Source organism: Vipera berus, assembly GCF_964194415.1.
Source record: "Vipera berus genome assembly, chromosome: 2".
Classification (NCBI taxonomy): Eukaryota; Metazoa; Chordata; class Lepidosauria; order Squamata; family Viperidae; genus Vipera; species Vipera berus.
The window spans coordinates 43,738,480-43,757,202 of record NC_138203.1 but is presented as its reverse complement, the minus strand read 5'-3'; the positions used below and the strand labels follow the sequence as shown (position 1 = coordinate 43,757,202).

At 42.3% G+C, this 18,723-nt stretch overlaps 1 protein-coding gene across 3 annotated transcripts in view; it reads right to left on the bottom strand.

Moving 5' to 3' along the window:
- Positions 1–18,043, bottom strand: part of LNPEP (leucyl and cystinyl aminopeptidase) — a 75,691-nt gene extending 57,648 nt beyond the window's left edge. For 2 of the 3 annotated variants that reach the window (XM_081315718.1, XM_081315720.1), the window contains exon 1: positions 1,908–2,789. In XM_081315718.1, coding sequence (XP_081171844.1) covers positions 1,908–1,929 — 22 coding nt within the window. In that variant the 5' untranslated portion in view covers positions 1,930–2,789. Of the gene's footprint in view, positions 1–1,907; positions 2,790–17,343 lie in introns of those variants that run through there. The other variant, XM_081315719.1, reaches the window with a different exon arrangement.
- Between the last annotated feature and the right edge of the window lie 680 nt (positions 18,044–18,723).

The following is an 18,723-nucleotide window of genomic DNA, read 5'->3' as shown; positions in this document are numbered from 1 at the left end:
AGGATGTACTTGGCAACAAAAAAAAAAGATATGCAACAGAGATTTTGTTAATAATCCAACCAATATTCGCTGTTCACTGTAAGAAACAAAAATAAAAAATACACATAATTTTAAACAATTTCATAAATAAATTGTAAATAGGACAATAGTAGTATTTTTCTCACTACCTCTTTCTTCAATCTTTTCTGATCACTCAAAAATGAGATTTCTGAAAAATGTCTTAGTAAATTATCAATAAAAGGGGATATTTGTAGCTCTGGGTTGAAATTAGAGGTTCTTGGTGCTGAGCTTGGTTGTTTTCTTACTGGAATATCTCCTCTAAAATATCCTCTAGGAGAACCTCTCCTTTATGAACAAAAGCTTTGGTTCATTGATTAGTACTGAATGGTATTTCCATGTTTCCAGTTTCAAGGTTCCAGTTATTTTTTCACTCTAAACTGCTGGCATTTTGAAGTATCAGTTGCATTGTATAATTGAATTGTTGTTAGTTGCAAAGTCGTGTCTGACCCATCACGACCCCATGGACAACGAACGTTCCTCCAGGCCTTCCTGTCCTCTACCATCTTCTGGAGTCCATTTAGGCTCACGCCTACTGCTTCAGTGACTCCATCCAACCACTTCATTCTGTGTCGTCCCCTTCTTCTCTTGCCCTCAACCTTGAATTATATATGGTAATTAAACTCTATATGAAATAACATGGATTGTAAATCCATCCTCATACCTAATCATGTAAAAAAGCTTTACATGTTCTAATTACTGAACTGGATCCATATGAAATCTTCACTAATCATAAAATAAATATAAGTTCAAGACCTTGCACAAAGAATTCAAACTGTTCTTGTTATTTCTATCATGATAAGCCAAATGAGAATTGCTCTGTTGATATTTCCTAAGCAACAGTACCCATCATCTTTGAATCAAAACTTATGCTTGGGAATGGAGAACCTTCTACTTGGCCCAGTTTCAAGAGGCAAATTCATTTTCCAATCGGCTTAAGGACACATCTAGTCAGACCTAGATAGAAAAGCCTAACTGTGGAACCCAATAAATAGGAAAGAAAATATTTAAGGAAAAATCCCCAGTAAGTCAGAAAGGATTTACATCACTTTAGATGCAGTTGGCTGCCAGCCAAAGACAGGTGTTGACAGAGATTCCCTCCTCCTCCTCCTCCTCTCCAAAGGAGGAGGCTTTCCCTGCATTTCAAAGTCACTCCAATTCTAAGAGCGCTTGTAAAAAGGCTAATATCTGGATGCAATTATCAGCATGTGCTCTTTTTTACACGGTAGTTCCCTCTTTGCTGTGCCCCGCACCACCGAACTGGTGTATCCGCTTTACGGGTCGGGTTTATTCTCCCTGTCTCTCAGGAAGCCAAATGAGATGGGTTGAAAACTTATTGCTCGACCTGCGAGACCTTTTTGGAAGGCAAGCAGGGGACGTCCTTCCCCCAAGCTTTCCACCGGCGACTCCCAGGCTGTCACCGTATAGAGCAGGGGTAGGCAACCTCGGCTCTTTTATGACTCGTGGACTTCAACTCCCAGAATTCCTGAGCCAGCATAGCTGGCTCAGGAATTCTGGGAGTTGAAGTCCACGAGTCATAAAAGAGCCGAGGTTGCCTACCCCTGCTATAGAGCAACCTTACCTTCAAGGCATTCTATGGTGCAGGGTCGCGTTGGTACGGGGCGGCGCTGCCACCTTCGTCCCAACCGAACGGGGGGGAAGAGTCAGGGAGACACTGCGCGGCCTTGAGGTTTCAGGAAGTTTAGAGCCGGGCCGTGGCCTCTCTCGAACGGTCGCCTGAGGGCCGGGCGGTTCGTGCCGTAACTCGAGGTCCTCCAGCAGCAGCTTGGAGGAGTCGGGTTACCGCTGGCGCGCAGGAAGGCCAGAAAGAAGTACTGCTTTTCACTCACCGCTACTAGGGAAGGACTCCATTTTCCTCCTCCTGCCAGGCGAGCCGAAGCACGAAAAGGGCGGAAAAAGACAAACACGTCCGAAACCAAAACAAAACAAAAAAAGCAGAACCCGCCGCGGCTCCTCCTCACACCTTGGCCTGCTGCTCCTCCTCTTCCTCCTCCCGCAGCTGCATCTTACCGAGGCGGACGCGGCTGCCGGCTCTGACGTCTTAGGGAGGCTTCGGGCAGCTTCAGTCGCCGCTTGCCTACAGAATAACAAGCCCTATGACGGGAGCAGGAGGACAGTCCCGGGAGGGAGCGCTGGTCCGCTGCCCGCTCGTCTCGCTTCCCCTCCCAGCCAAACGGCTCTGACGGCTTGATGTGGAGGGCAGGCGCAGCCCTCAACCATTTTCTGCTTCTCAGCTTCTCCAACCCCTCCCCTGTCAGGGACGGGCTGTTTACCGGCCGCCTAGGCTGCCTCCTCTCAACGCTTCGGTACCCGCTGAGGGAGGCCTACGTTATTGGCTGAATCCAGGGGCAGCTGCGCCCGATCCAGAGAGCCTTGGGGCGTTTTTGCTTTTGTTTTTTTTTTCCTTTTCAGGATGAATCACGGCCCTCCATCGTTTAGAGCCCCCCCCCCCCGCTGTCTTAATAATACGATTGAAAACAAGTCGAGCCGAGATCTGAAGTTACACCTTAGAAAGTCTTGATTTCGGGCTCAGGCCCGAATAGTTTAACGTGAACGTGTTTCGCCAGATTCTTCTTTTTCTCTTCCGTGTTTTAAGATGTTGGCCTCCTCTGCCTTTTTTTTAACCCCTTGAATTTAAAGCCAGTAAAATTCTCATAAAGTTGCAACATCTCACAACCAAATAATAGATGGTATATCAGGGGTCTTCAAACGTGGCCCTTTTATGACTTGTGGACTTCAATTCCCAGAATTCCTCAGCCAGTGTGCCTGGCTGAGGAATTCTGGGAGTTGAAGTCCACATGTCATAAAAGGGCCACGTTTGAAGACCCCTGTGGTATATAGACAGGCCGTAAAAGGTTTGTTGCTTGCTGCGTTTGGGCAGTGCTGTGGTGTCTCAAAGTTGTGTAAGGAGTAACATAAACAAAAACAAAAAATTCCTGAAATATGCATAAATAAACTGTCATCCTGCTAACTTTTTTCATAGTTGCTGAGACACAAGGGAATCTGCCAGGACACAGAATCCTTTTTTAAAAAAATTCCTAGACTTGCTCTTTGTTCCTGAAATGATTCTTTTTACAGTTTGCTACATAATTGTAACCTGATGGCACTGAAAATGCTTCAGAATTAGTAATGTCAATTTGCTTAAACTAGCTGTCAAAATTATCAATTATAGTTCTTAGTTACAGGCTCCTTAGATATAAAAGATTTATAGACAACCACCTTCATCTCTTCTTGTAATTTAAAACATATTTTACTATCCTCTTGCAGTTCTAGGAAGCTCACATCATCAGTCAAAATAAGAAAATATAATCCAACCATTATAGCAGCAAAAAAGTAATTCTGTCTGGATGCTCCCTCCCAAAAGGAAGGTCTTCACCAATGCAACAGTGGGACAAGATTCCCTGAAGTAAATTCCAGAATAAAGTCATAACTACCATAGAACCTCAATATGAATCCTGCCACATGAATGTTCAGGACTACATCTAATTCCATTGATGTTGCCAGGATAGGTCCAGTATCAATCTGACTCTTTCTACTGATATATATGTTTTTGGAAAAGATAATGAGAACAACTCCAGTTATCTAGTTATTTGACTACAGTATGTAATTTCTTTTCTTTTGACTAGCTATATGTTACAGGCAATAAAATAAATAATAAATAAAAAAAATTCAGAGTACTAAAGTGATGCTTGCTTGTTACACTTTTTTTTCTCTAGATCTTCCTGGTTTGCATTTTATGAGCAAATTAAATTCATTCTAATGAAATGGCTGCCATAATGGGTATGGAAGATCACAAAATGTCTAATTACTAAAAAAAACTAATGAAATTATCATTCTGTGGCATCACAAGATGTTCTTTGCTATTTCAGTTTGTTGCTCCTGCTGATGCTGCCACTGCTCCTTTTTCTGTTCTTGTCTAGACAGACATGGAGATGCAGCTACCACTTTTTTTTCTAAACCAACATAATATTCAAAAGAAATTATGCAATGTGGGGCTCTACACTATCAATAGGAATATTTCAAAAAACAGAACAGTATATGACCAAATTTGGTATTGGGAGAGAAACTGGCAAAAGAGAGATTTTGTTAAAAATGTGCCACACCTGGCCAGGGCCTGTAAAAAAAAATCTAGAAAAAGTCTCCCCTAATCCAGGGGTGTCAAACTGCCGGCCTGCGAGCCGGATGTGTCATTGCCGGTAATGGAAAAAAGTTGTGATATGTGGTGACATGCCACGTGACGTTCTGGAGTTTGACACCCCTGCCCTAGTCTTTTCAATGGGAGAGGCAATTAGATTTTTAACTGAATATTGAAAACATTCTAAATCCTCTTCCTTTTAGTCATGTGGCCAAGAATAACCAGTATGCAGCCTTCTGAGTGACCCTGTACATACTAGCAGATGCAATATGCAAGTACTCACCCTCATTAGATCTTCTTTGTCTATAAGTGTATGTCTGACATGCACATACACCATAATTAACCATACCACATGGACAAATTTATTTAGAGTTATAAGGCTGCTTTAATTATCTTTGGGAGGCATACAGATTAAAAACAGATACAATACTTAAAAATTAGACAATAGCAAACATAACAGAGGAAAACATACATACCCAACAGAATGTCAGATGAACCCACCCTGACCTATCCTAGAAGTTCAAGAACAGACCAGGTTTCAAAGATCATTTAAAACCATTGTGAGTTGGGCCAACTTGAACATTTAAGGAAATACCATTCCAGAGGAGAGGCATTCTGACAAAGAAGGTGTACTATTAATAAATTGATTTTGTCCTGTTAATTATTTCATGCCCATCTCTAGGGAAGACTAGGAACTGTTATTTGGATTTGATCAATCTTCCTTGTATACTCTAAATATTGGATGATAACTAGTTCCTATCATTCCCATGCTGTTTAAGGATAATTTAAATCGTAATCCAGCAAAATTCAAGATTTTTTTTAAAAAAAAATCAGTTGGAAAACCTGCTAGTGAAGCAAAGGGATTTATAACCCTGCAAATAAATCTATTCAGTAAAATAGCTCTTATGATACAAAAACCAAATCCACAATATTAGAATTTAGAATATAACAGCCTATGACTCATTGGGTCATCATTTCAGAAATATTTTCTTACCTAAACAGAAAAACACAGCGACAAAGGGCAAAAAAGCAATGGAAGCAGGAGCAACTTCCAATATCCTGACAGCCTGACAACAGCTGACCACTCTCTAGCAGCCAAAGGTGAGGGTCATCACCACCCTCTACCTAGTCTCTGAAGGGCTAGGGTCAGACTGGTCTACTGTACCTGCAGGCAGAGCCATTGAAGGGACCACAATTTTGCCAAATTTCAATCTCCCAGCAGTCATGAGTTCCAGTTTTTGGATGCATTCTGTAAGTTAGTACATTTGAGGTACCTTGGTTCAAAAATTGTTGCCCTATGTTGCACTGTTTAACCCAGTTAAAGGTTACAGACACACAAATTTTAGAAGTATATTGTGTTATAGAAACTACAATAAAATGGCTACAGTGGAGGAGATGGCAAGAAACAAAACATGCATTTATTGGAAAACAAATGGGTGAATTTGCATTCTTCCTTCTTGTTTCCCTGGATGCTTTCAACCACCTGAAGTCCTGCCTTTTGTCTCAACTTTCCATAAAAAGCAGCAGTACATTGCACCCCCTTTTTATTTTATTTTTTTAAGAATGCTGCAACATATAAGGCACATGCAATACCTGAAGTATTTTTAGAAATAGATTATACTTGAAGCTGGTGTATTTCATTATAATATTCTAGCTCCCGTTCCCTCCCTCTCTCCCTCCCTCCCTCCCTGTCTCCCTCTCCCTATCTATCCACCTATATGTGGAACTTTAAAGCTTGTAAATATCAAAGAAAGTATCCACAAGTGATTGTGGCTTATTCTGCAAACCATCATTTTAAAATAATTGATTATCCTGAGATGTAAACTGAATCTTAAACAAGTTATAAAACCAGCCCATCATACCATTGTGCTGCAGGCACATTTAAATGAAAGACATTCTTCTCTCATGCCAAATGCTGGCTAATAATCCTGGAAATTGAAGTTTAATACATTTACAGCCCCTAGCTTGAAAAAAGTTACACTAGTTTGTGGTTAAATAACAGTTTACACTGCACACTAAAAGGCTGCTATGATTCTGTGATATTTTAGTATACAATCCAATATCTGGAATAATACTGTAAGCTCATCTCAGATAACACTGTTATGTATTGGACTTAAGTGTAACACCACGTGGTAAGCTGGAGCTAGCTAACGGCTCCAAGCAACTCAGACACACCGTCTCCGGGGCTGCTATTGGCTGCCCCTAGGCGGCAATGGGTTGCTTTAAACCTATTGGCTGCCGCCTAGGGGCCAGGCTATAAATTGCTGCATACCCAACAGAATGTCAGATGAACCCACCCTGACCTATCCTAGAAGTTCAGGAACAGACCAGGTTTCAAAGATCATTTAAAACCGTTGTGAGTTGGGCCAACTTGAACATTTAAGGAAATACCATTCCAGAGGAGAGGCATTTTGACAAAGAAGGTGTGTTTCCTAGGTCTTATCAGACTGCTTAATTCATGTTGTTAAATCTTAAGAAGTGGGCAGAAATGGTAGAGAGATCCTCCCTCACATAACCAGGCTCTATAACATGAGGGCTTTGTAAATTATTCCTGACACTATGAATTGCACTGAAAAGCTCGCTGTAACCAGTGCAACTCATGTAGCAGGTGTTATGAGCACAACTTAGTATGTCCAAATAAGTGTTCACGCCATTGCATTCTGGACCAGCTGTAGCTTCCATGTGGTCCTCAAGGACAGCCATGTATTGAGCATGTTACAGTAATCCATGTACAGCATTATTATGAATTATATTAAAAAGGGACTCTCAATTCAGGAAAGAACACACAGATTAATCTGTGAAAAGGCCTTTCTGGCTAGCTGCCATTTGCTCTTTAGAAAGGAGAACCCCCAAATTGTGCACAATGTATGTTATTGCCACCCCATTCAGAATTAATTATGGAGATTCTCTAGCACAGGAAGACTCACGCATCCAAAGGCACTTAGTCAACTTATGGTTTAATTTAAACCTGTTCCTCCCCATTCAGACCCAAACAGCCTTCAGGCACTAAGACAATTCCCTTGACACATCACTTGATTGGTGAGCTGATGGACTGACTGTAGGTGTTTAAGTTTATCAATCAGTTATTTGGAAGAGTTGATGCAGAGGTCCCTGCCAATGATACAATTGTTAAATCCATAGATACCAAGCTTCCTCTTCTTGCTATAAAGTGGCTTATTATAAATTCGGAAAACTATTCTTTGACTACATGAAGTTTTTTCCAATTCATTTGTACTCTAAGAAACAAGATATTGTATGCAAATTTTCACAGAATTGTATTGAATCATTAAATAAGCACATATGTACAATAAATACGTTTCCTGTCCCTGACACAGCAAGACAGAGGAGAAAAGGCACACACACATTAATCAAAAAGTTTTTTTCCCTTTTATAGCTAACATACTTTTTCAGGCTAATAGTTTCTGCGCAGCTAAAGATTTTTTTTCGTCCGAATACACATTTCCTTATCTATCAAGCACAGCTTGTTACAACTCTACACTCCGAATACACAATTGCTGGCATGCAGGGGGGCGGGTTCTCCTTGAGCAGTACACTTAAAGTTACAGTTAAACTTTTTCTCTTTGGTCACCACAATTTTAAGTTACATCAAAGCGAGTTACAGAAAGCAAGCAGGAAAGAATGATCAATAGCTGGGCCATACACAAAAGACTATATTCTGGTTCCTTCACAAATACTGAGGAAAAACCACTAGACAGTGATTGCATGCTGGTATAATGCTAAACACTTTGTCCAATACTGAACTGTCTGATAGCAAAGTAACATAATTGTGCCTTTTACATATTTAAAAATTTATAACAGAATTCATCTGAAGGCCAGATGTGGTATCCTCTCCCACTATCAAATAATCCTATGTAATGTATATGACTGAGTAGTTCATCCATATACAGTATTTATCTTAAAATCTCAAGATGGGCAATGCATTTAGGTGGTATTTGACATATATTTGTATCATAAACAGTACTATTAATAAATTGATTTTGTCCTGTTAATTATTTCATGCCCATCTCTAGGGAAGACTAGGAACTGTTATTTGGATTTGATCAATCTTCCTTGTATACTCTAAATATTGGATGATAACTAGTTCCTATCATTCCCATGCTGTTTAAGGATAATTTAAATTGTAATCCAGCAAAATTCAAGATTTTTTTTTTAAAAAAAATCAGTTGGAAAACATGCTAGTGAAGCAAAGGGATTTATAACCCTGCAAATAAATCTATTCAGTAAAATAGCTCTTATGATACAAAAACCAAATCCACAATATTAGAATTTAGAATATAACAGCCTATGACTCATTGGGTCATCATTTCAGAAATATTTTCTTACCTAAACAGAAAAACACAGCGACAAAGGGCGAAAAAGCAATGGAAGCAGGAGCAACTTCCAATATCCTGACAGCCTGACAACAGCTGACCACTCTCTAGCAGCCAAAGGTGAGGGTCATCACCACCCTCTACCTAGTCTCTAAAGGGCTAGGGTCAGACTGGTCTACTGTACCTGCAGGCAGAGCCATTGAAGGGACCACAATTTTGCCAAATTTCAATCTCCCAGCAGTCATGAGTTCCAGTTTTTGGATGCATTCTGTAAGTGTAGTACATTTGAGGTACCTTGGTTCAAAAATTGTTGCCCTATGTTGCACTGTTTAACCCAGTTAAAGGTTACAGACACACAAATTTTAGAAGTATATTGTGTTATAGAAACTTCAATAAAATGGCTACAGTGGAGGAGATGGCAAGAAACAAAACATGCATTTATTGGAAAACAAATGGGTGAATTTGCATTCTTCCTTCTTGTTTCCCTGGATGCTTTCAACCACCTGAAGTCCTGCCTTTTGTCTCAACTTTCCAGAAAAAGCAGCAGTACATTGCACCCCCTTTTTATTTTTTATTTTTTTAAGAATGCTGCAACATATAAGGCACATGCAATACCTGAAGTATTTTTAGAAATAGATTATACAGGTACTTGAAGCTGGTGTATTTCATTATAATATTCTAGCTCCCGTTCCCTCCCTCTCTCCCTCCCTCCCTCCCTCCCTGTCTCCCTCTCCCTATCTATCCACCTATATAAAGTCATGTGGAACTTTAAAGCTTGTAAATATCAAAGAAAGTATCCACAAGTGATTGTGGCTTATTCCACAAACCATCATTTTAAAATAATTGATTATCCTGAGATGTAAACTGAATCTTAAACAAGTTATAAAACCAGCCCATCATACCATTGTGCTGCAGGCACATTTAAATGAAAGACATTCTTCTCTCATGCCAAATGCTGGCTAATAATCCTGGAAATTGAAGTTTAATACATTTACAGCCCCTAGCTTGAAAAAGTTACACTAGTTTGTGGTTAAATAACAGTTTACACTGCACACTAAAAGGCTGCTATGATTCTGTGATATTTTAGTATACAATCCAATGTCTGGAATAATACTGTAAGCTCATCTCAGATAACACTGTTATGTATTGGACTTAAGTGTAACACCACGTGGTAAGCTGGAGCTAGCTAACGGCTCCAAGCAACTCAGACACCCCGTCTCCGGGGCTGCTATTGGCTGCCCCTAGGCGGCAATGGGTTGCTTTAAACCTATTGGCTGCCGCCTAGGGGCCAGGCTATAAATTGCTGCAGGCTGCAGCTCAGCTCCTCAGTTCAGATTCTGCAAGCAAATAAACATGTTCATTGCTGAACTCACTCGCCTCGTCTTCATTCCTGCGCAACAAACTCACTACACAACAAACACCATTCCTGATTAAGTGAAAATTAAGTATACTGCAAACATATGCCCCATCTTTGACTTGTAGGAAGCATTACTTTAAACCTAAGCTGTGTTATGTGTATAATCATATCATTTCTGTTATCATATTTCATCTAATAACACTCCATGTAATAGTACCTCCATTAAGAAGTAGCAAATGGATTACATAAAGGAGAGATTTTTAAAAAACAGAAAAACAGAGAACTGTTTGACATCAAATAATTTAGAAATGTATACGTAGTGAAATAGGAGTATCTAAAGCTTGCCTTTTATTGAGTATAAATCATACTTTTAAAGTCAACTATTACCAAGACAATAAACTGTTTAAAGGTAAGAGATACCAGCCTTATTACTCTGAGGCTAGAATCCTGAGTCTGTGTGTTCTTACCAGTAAAGCTATTGAAATCAAAATGTTTAACTTACCATGTTACAGATTAAGGTAGGCTTATTTAAAGTTGCCTGCAACTGCCTGTAGCCATTGCTGCATATTTATCAATGGGGTTGCTGGATAAGCATAGGTTGTAGATGGCTGCAAACACGCTATGCAAACAGGTCCCAAATCCCAACTGTGCATTGTGTGGAGGTGCATGTCCTGCGTGCTGATTGGTTGATTCAACTTCCTGTTCTGTGCTTTGCTATTTGAGTGCCCCCTAGCCAGAACAAACATTTGCAGTAATATAAATGAAACACCTATGCAACCATTCCTGAACAGCAGATGCATACTTCCCTGATGTGCAATGCTGGAGAAATCTGCTTGATCTTCAGACATGGAAGATGTAACATGTTTTGTCATTGTCTTGTTTGTCATAGAAATCAAGTTCAGAATTGATGCACTTAGCCTATTTGGAGCTAGATGTAACTATTCCTACATTTAACACAAACTCCAATATAATAATAATAATAATAATAATAATAATAATAATAATAATAATAATAATAATAATAATAATAATAATAATAATAATAATAATAATAATAATAATAATAAATATAATAATAATAATAATAATAATAATAATAATAATAATAATAATAATAATAATAATAATAATAATAATAATTTTGAATTTGAATTTGAATTTGAATTTTATTGAATTTATATACCGCCCTTTCCCGTAGGACTCAGGGCGGTTTACAGAGTATATAAAACATCAATACAAAAATTAAGAACAATTTAAAAAGATTAAACTAAATCCCTGAAAAATATAAAACCCCAGTTAAAACCCCAATTAAAACTCAGCCTGGGCCGGAAAGCTCAAAGAGCCAGGTCTTCAGGTCTCGGCAAAATGATCGAAGGTCGGGGGCAGTCCTAAGCTCCACGGGCAGCTGGTTCCAAAGGGCAGGCGCCCCCACAGAGAAGGCCCTCCCCCTGGGTGTTATCCGGCGGCATTCTTTTACCGGCGGCACCCTGAGAAGGCCCTCCCTGTGGGAGCACACAGGACGAAGGGAGCTTGATGCTGGCAGCAGGTGTTCCCTCAGATATCCTGGACCCAAGCCATTTAGGGCTTTATAGGTCATCACCAGCACCTTGAATCTCACCCGGAGGGCAACCGGAAGCCAATGCAGCTCACGGAGCAGAGGTGTTACATGGGAGTAACGGGAAACCCCCATCACAACTCGCGCAGCTGCATTTTGCACCAGCTGAAGCCTCCGAGTGGTCCTCAAGGGCAGCCCCATGTAGAGAGCGTTGCAGTAGTCTAAACAGGAGGTCACGAGCGCATGAGTGCCTGTGCGTAGGGCATCTCGGTCCAGGTAGGGTCGCAACTGGCGTACCAGGCGAACCTAGGCAAAGGCCCCCCTGGTCACGGTTCCTATATGGTCTTCAAAACTGAGCCGCGAATCCAGGAGGACACCCAAGTTGTGAGCCCTATCAACGGGGGGTAACACCTCACCCCCCATCGTTAACAATGGAATAGTCTGGTTAACCCGAGATGCCGGTATGCACAGCCACTCAGTCTTGGCAGGATTGAGATGAAGCCTGTTTCTCCCCATCCAAACCCGGACCGCCTCTAGGCAGCGGGACATCACGTCGAGAGCATCACTGGGTTGGTTCAGGGTGGAGAAAAAAAGTTGGGTATCATCAGCGTACTGATGATACCCCACCCCAAAACCACAAATGATCTCACCCAGCGGCTTCATATAGATGTTGAACAGGAGGGGAGAGAGAACCGACCCCTGAGGGACTCCACAAACGAGAGGCCTCGGGGTGGATCTCTGCCCTCCCGTCAACACCGACTGCAAGCGGCCCAGGAGATAGGAGGAGAACCACTGTAAAACGGTGCCTCCCACTCCCAACCCCCTGAGACGCCGCAGTAGGATATCATGGTTGATGGTATCGAAAGCCGCTGAGAGGTCTAATAGGACTAGGACAGAGGAACAACCCCTGTCCCGAGCCCGCCAGAGATCATTCACCAGCACGACCAATGCCGTCTTCATGCTGTGCCCAGATAATCAGTTTCCTCCAGGAACAGAGGAAGCTGATGCGCCATCACACTCTCAACAACCTTCGCCAGAAAGCGAAGGTTGGAGACCGGACGATAGTTGTTTAAAACAGCCAGGTCCAGGGCAGGCTTCTTGAGGAGGGGTCTCACCACTGCCTCCTTCAAGGCGGCGGGGAAGATACCCTCCTTCAAGGAAGCAATTATTACTGCCTGGAACCAGCCTCGTGTCTCCTCCCGGGCCGCAAAAACCAGCCAGGAGGGGCACGGGTCCAATAAACAGGTGGTGGAGCTCAGCCTCCCCATAATCCTGTCCACATCATCAGGGGAAACAGGATCGAACTCAGTCCAGATAACATACTCAAGACCATCCGATTCCTCCACATCAGACTCTGCCCAGTCCGAGTCCAAACCAGTCCGTATCGGAGCGATTTTGTCTGTCAGATGATTACTAAACTCCTCGGTCCGACCCTGCAAGGGATCCTCCCTCACCTCCTGGATAAGAAGGGAGCAAGTCACCCTAAACAGGGCAGCCGGGTGATTATCTGCGGACGCGATGAGGGCAGCGAAATAATTAGCCTTTGCTGTCCTCATCGCCGCAAGGTAAGACCTTATGAAGGTTCTTAACTGCAATCGGTCAGATTCGGATCGGCTGGACCTCCAACCGCTCTCCAGACACCGTCTCCGACACTTCATCTCCCGGAGCTCCACAGAAAACCATGGAGCCCAACGGGATCTGCGCCGGGTCAGGGGTCGCAAGGGTACAACAGGGTCAAGTGCCTCAGTGGCCGCCCTTTCCCAGGCATCCACCAAGGCATCCGCCGGGCTGTGAATGAGGGCGATGGGTATAGGCCCAAGTGCCATCTGGAACCGTTCTGGGTCCATTAGGCGCCTGGGGCGGAACCACCTGGTCGGTTCCGCAGCCCAGCGGCAGGGGGTGGCATAACGGAAGACCAACCGCAGGAGATAATGATCGGACCATGACAGGGGGAAAATGGCTGGCAAACCCCCTCCCAGATCATCCAACCACTGCCCAGATAAAAACACCAGGTCGAGAGTGTGACCCTCCCACATGAGTCGGGCCCTGAATTACCTGGTTCAGGTACATGGCTGCCATGGAAGCCATGAACTCCCGAGCTAACTCTGACAACCCTCCCAGGGAAGGCAGGTTGAAGTCACCTAGCACTATAAGCCTGGGGAACTCCACCGCCAACCCTGAGAGGGTGTCGAGCAGCCCGGGCAGGGCTGTTGCCACACAGCTGGGTGCCAGGTATGTGAGCAACAAGCCCATCTGTACCCGAGGGCCAAATCTCAGGAGGAGGGACTCACTCCCGCCTATCTGGACAATGGTGGTCTCCCGCGGACATAAAGTCTCCCGAATAATCATCGCCAACCCCCCACCCCTACCCTGAGCCCGTGGCCAGTGTAGCACACAGAAACCTGGAGGGCATAGCTCAGTCAGAGGGACCCCTCCCTCCGAGCCCAACCAGGTTTCGGTAATGCATGCCAGATCCATGCATTCCTCCTCGATCAAGTCGCGAATGAGTGGAGCCTTATTAACAACGGATCTGGCATTGAAATACACCCCCCTAAGCTCAGGGACCTGATCACCCTCATCCCCAGGCAAAAGGGTGCTAACCGGAGGGTTGGAGCGCGCCACCGCTCGAAGGTAGCGAGGGCGCGATCCCAGATATTGATGTGGCCCTCCGTGCAACCACCTGCTGCCATTCCCTATCGTCGTGGGGATTTGACACCCCACCCCAGCACATGCAGAGCCAGCAGCCTCTACCCCCAACCCCATCCCACCAGAGCCCATCACGGGCCCAGACTGAGTGCCGGTTAATAGTTCCCTCCCCTCCCCACTATTCCTCCCCCTCCCTAACCCTTTAAAATAACTGGCTAAAAAACATACCAGGGGCCTCTTAGTGCGTCTCCCCCAGAGTCCCCTAGGTAAACCCAACCACCTCTCAGGATCCCAACAATTGGGCCCGTCATCAAGGGAGATGGTAAACAGAAAGGCTGGTCGTGACCAGGAGGGAGAAACCCCCCTAAGGGCGTACAAGTCCGACCTAGAATATTGTAATCGGACCATACAGAGCAAATATCCGTGTGAGCCATTGTTCACAATGGAAATAATAATAATAATAATAATAATAATAATAATAATAATAATAATAATAATAATAATAATGTCTTTCAATCCTATCCACTCAACAATCCCACCATAAGGTAGAAATTTTTTACCAAAGGTAAAAATAAAATGTAGCCCAGACCAAACAAAGTTGGTTTCCCTTTCACCAAAGCTGTCATTCTACTCTTTTTTTAATATCCCATGTTGGATAATTATCTGACCACATAAACAGATATAACAACTGTTGTTAAGAAAGACAAAAAAAATTTTGGATAATGGACATCACAATATCTGGAGACAGCAGACTAGAAAAGAAAGAACTGGAGAAAATAACAAAATATAAAGATCTGAAAACAGAAGTAGAACTGTGGAAAAAGAAAGTAAAAATAGTACCAATAGTAATGGGGGCCTTGGGTGCAGTCCCAAAATATCTGAAGCACCATTTGAACACCAACAGCATTGACAAAATCATTATTAGCCAATAGCAAAAGGCAATTTTACATGGAATAGCTTACATCCTGTGACGATACCATAAATATTAATAAGCAACAATAGCTACCTACCCCAGATCCTTGAGAAATATTGGATAAATGAACAAAAATGCAAAATCCAATCTAAACATCTGTCTGACTGTGTGACCAACCATAATAATAATAAGTCTGCACTGCCACATTAGGGGAAGCTTACCCATTCTTTCTACCCTTGTTTCACTTCTATGCAGTGCTTTTTTTGTAAAAGAAAAAGGTGCCGGAACTCACACACGTCATAAAACCCGCCTTGCCTACCCTACAAGGTTCCATCCAAAAAAGGTGCCGGAACTCCATTCTGAGCGTTCTATGACAAAAAAAGCCCTGCTTCTATGTGAAATCAAAAAAGAGAATTGAACAATAAAATAGACATGGACTGTCTAATGGTGTCCTATTTTTGCAAAGGGCTCTTATCTTTGTATTCTAGCCCTCTGAACCCTGTTATGCCTATTTGTATGATAGGGTTGGTCAGGGAAAATAAATTTAGCCCTAAATTAAACCATTAAGAGATGGATAGGTTTAGTTGCCTCCATGACAATGCAGTTCGCTGTAATCTAATTAAGCACAGACAGTTAAGTTTTCAAATATAGGAACTCTTGTATCACACATTTTCCTTTTATGGCTTAAATGCAGCAAAACTACCAGATATTTGATGCGTTGTTTTTTCATGTCTTCTAGTCAGTCCTGAATCCTGGCAATTGCCTAGATAAGTCTTTGCAGTTTTCCTGGCAAGATTTGAGAAGTGGTTTGTCATTGCCTCCTTCCTAAGACTGAAAGAGAATGACTGACCCAGCTTAGGCTTTGTGCCTAAGGCAGAATTAGGTCTCCTGGTTTCCATCTGGATACCTTAACAATTGCATCAAACTGGTTCTTGCTAGATAAATACAGTACTTTGACTGCATATAAAATGAAAAAAAAATTAAATCAGTTGATTGTCCTCTATAAACATTAAGATATTCTTTCTTATAGACATTGCAATTTAAATATGGTGCTTTTCCCTGCCTTTTCCACAGTCCACTTTTTTCCCAATTCTCCTATTACTGGCAATTGGTTATTTAGATAATTGGTATTCCTCCTTGTAAAATCCTATTTTATTTGTCCTACCATCATTTTCAATCTCTTTTATCTTTCTCCTTCCAATTGTCTAGAACAGGGCTTTTCAACCTTATCACAGATTGTACCACTTTTAGGACATGACAATATTTGAGTACCACCAGTGCTTATCAAGGTGTCAAAAACTTGATGACTAAAAAAAGGGGGGGGGAATTTGGGGTTTTACTGATTAGATTCATTTGTTGTTATAGAAATGGATAGTTTATAATATTATGGAAAAGTAAAACGTTGAGGTTCAATGTTGATGCTTCCTTCTACTGCAACAGAGGAAATGTGTTCTTTTTCTCTTCTCCCCCTCACTTTCCTCCCCTTTTTCCTCCCCACTGTGTCCTACTATTTGCTTATGTATTTTTGTATTTTATTCTATAATCTAATAAAATGTTACAAACTGTAGGGAAAAAAAGAAAAAAGTACCAGTTTTAATTTCTTTGGTGGTTGTTCCTTTGCTGAATCATTTTCCCTTTGTACTGACAAATGTATGATGAATTTATTAATATGCACCACTACCAGCTAGCTCAGGGGTCTTCAAACGTGGCACTTTTAAGACTTGTGGACTTCAACTCCCAGAATTCCTCAATCATCATGGCTGGATGAGGTATTCTGGGAGTTGAAGTCCACAGGTCTTAAAGTTGCTAAGTTTATAGACCCCTGAGCTAGCTGGTTGGCCCTTCTTAGCTCTCCTTCCACAGTGTAGTAAGAATGCACCCCCCTCCAATCCCTTCCCTGTATCCTTAAAGACACAGGAATCAAGTGCAAAGCAAGAAAGGCTCACAAAATAAACGCATAAACTCCATTTTTTTCCTTTAAGCTCCCTCAGGGATGTCACGTGTCACAATGTTGCAATCCAAGACTGAAAGGTTCCGGCAATTGTGAAAAGCTTACAATTAAACCTGTTCACCTTCAAAGAAAACTTTCTAAAAGCCATAGACAGACTCAAGATAAGGGGGTAAAACTAATTACATTTGTTTAAAGGGATTAAACCTATGGAAGTCAACACTTTGGACTCATTGCTAGCCTAAAATACAGACTAAAATATTCCAATAACCAAAGCACACAAAGGAGCCTCTGAATTACAAAACACTGTAAAATCTATACAAAATTCCTTATGGTAATCCAATCAAGCTGCCAGCTGATCCAAAACTAAATAAACTCACCTCCTTTCTCACATGCCGACTTTTCATTTCACCAGCGCTATTTGCATTCTCCTGGCTGGAGAAAACGAACCAGGGGACCTTTTCTTCCAGCAACAAATGCTGCTTCTCTGTCCCTGTTTCCTCCCTGCCGGCTGACCTCTCCTTCTCTTTCCCTGTTCTTTTTTTTTCCCTTTCCTGCCCAAACCACCTCCTTTTATAGCCTCTCCTCTGCTCCCCCCTTTTTTCCTTCAGTTCACCTCCAGCTCTGCTGCTTCCGAAAGCACCAATCAGCTGGAGCCAATCAGCTGGAGCCCTGCCAGCTTCTGGGGCTTCTGCTGAGCCCAGACAGTCCTGCAGCTGCAGCTGCCTCTCCCTCAGGCTCGGCTCACTTCAGCTCATTCCCCTCCCCTGCTACACTTGGCTACCAGTTGCATACCACCTGCCACGTGGCAAAGTACCACAAGTGGTACGCGTACCACCGGTTGAAGTCTAGAAGGATCAGGAACAGTTCTTTTCCCTCCTCCTTCAGAGCAGCAGGAAAGGAGTATGTTCCATTCCTCTATCACTGTAGCTAAGCACTCCTCTTTGGCTAGATTTAAAGTGTCAGGAATAGGCGAAGCTTCTCTTTATTGTCTCACTGTCTTCAAAAGCCCTTTCCTCTTTGTCCAAAGTGAACAAAAGACCCTTGGGATTGCAAAACTCTCCCTCTCTTCTTCTAACAATAAAGTGTCTTTCAGTGCAGAAATGTAAGGGCAATGGGATAGTCTACTCTTATATTTCCCCCCATCAATTACTGAACTCCCAGCCTCTGCCTTCAGGCTGCCTTGTATAGTCTCGGTTGTTCTTGAAGAAGTTTGAGCTTCCTGAATCTCTGGAATGAAGCAAAAGATTTTTGGGACATAAAAATTCCGGGAGACAAAGTGAGGATGGTAGCTATCTGACTGATTAATTATGTGTAATCAAGTCAGTGTCAAATCTTATTAATTACATAAATATATTCTGTCCATGAATTGAAGCCTAGATTACTTTGAAGGATGATGACTTAATTAAAAGCATAGCCATAATTGTAAGTAAACTCTATTATGTTGAGTGAAGATGTTCTCCCTTGTAATTTCACAAATGCAATCTGGAGATGCTCCACAATATGGGGAGAGGGTAGAGCAGTCAGTATGTCAGTTGTCCACCTTTTTCTAGGATAACAAAAAAAACAGCAGAGATGGTCTTTGCAGAAAAATACTAGGAGGAAATGAACAAGGAACCCCATAGCAAGAATAACTTTTTCTTTTTTTTTTTAATTGAAAAGTTTTAAAATACAGTTTTCCTTTAAAAAGCCCCCCTTCCCCCTCCCTGCTCCCCCCCTACCTCCCCCCAACCAGCAAGAATAACTTTTTCAAGTGGATC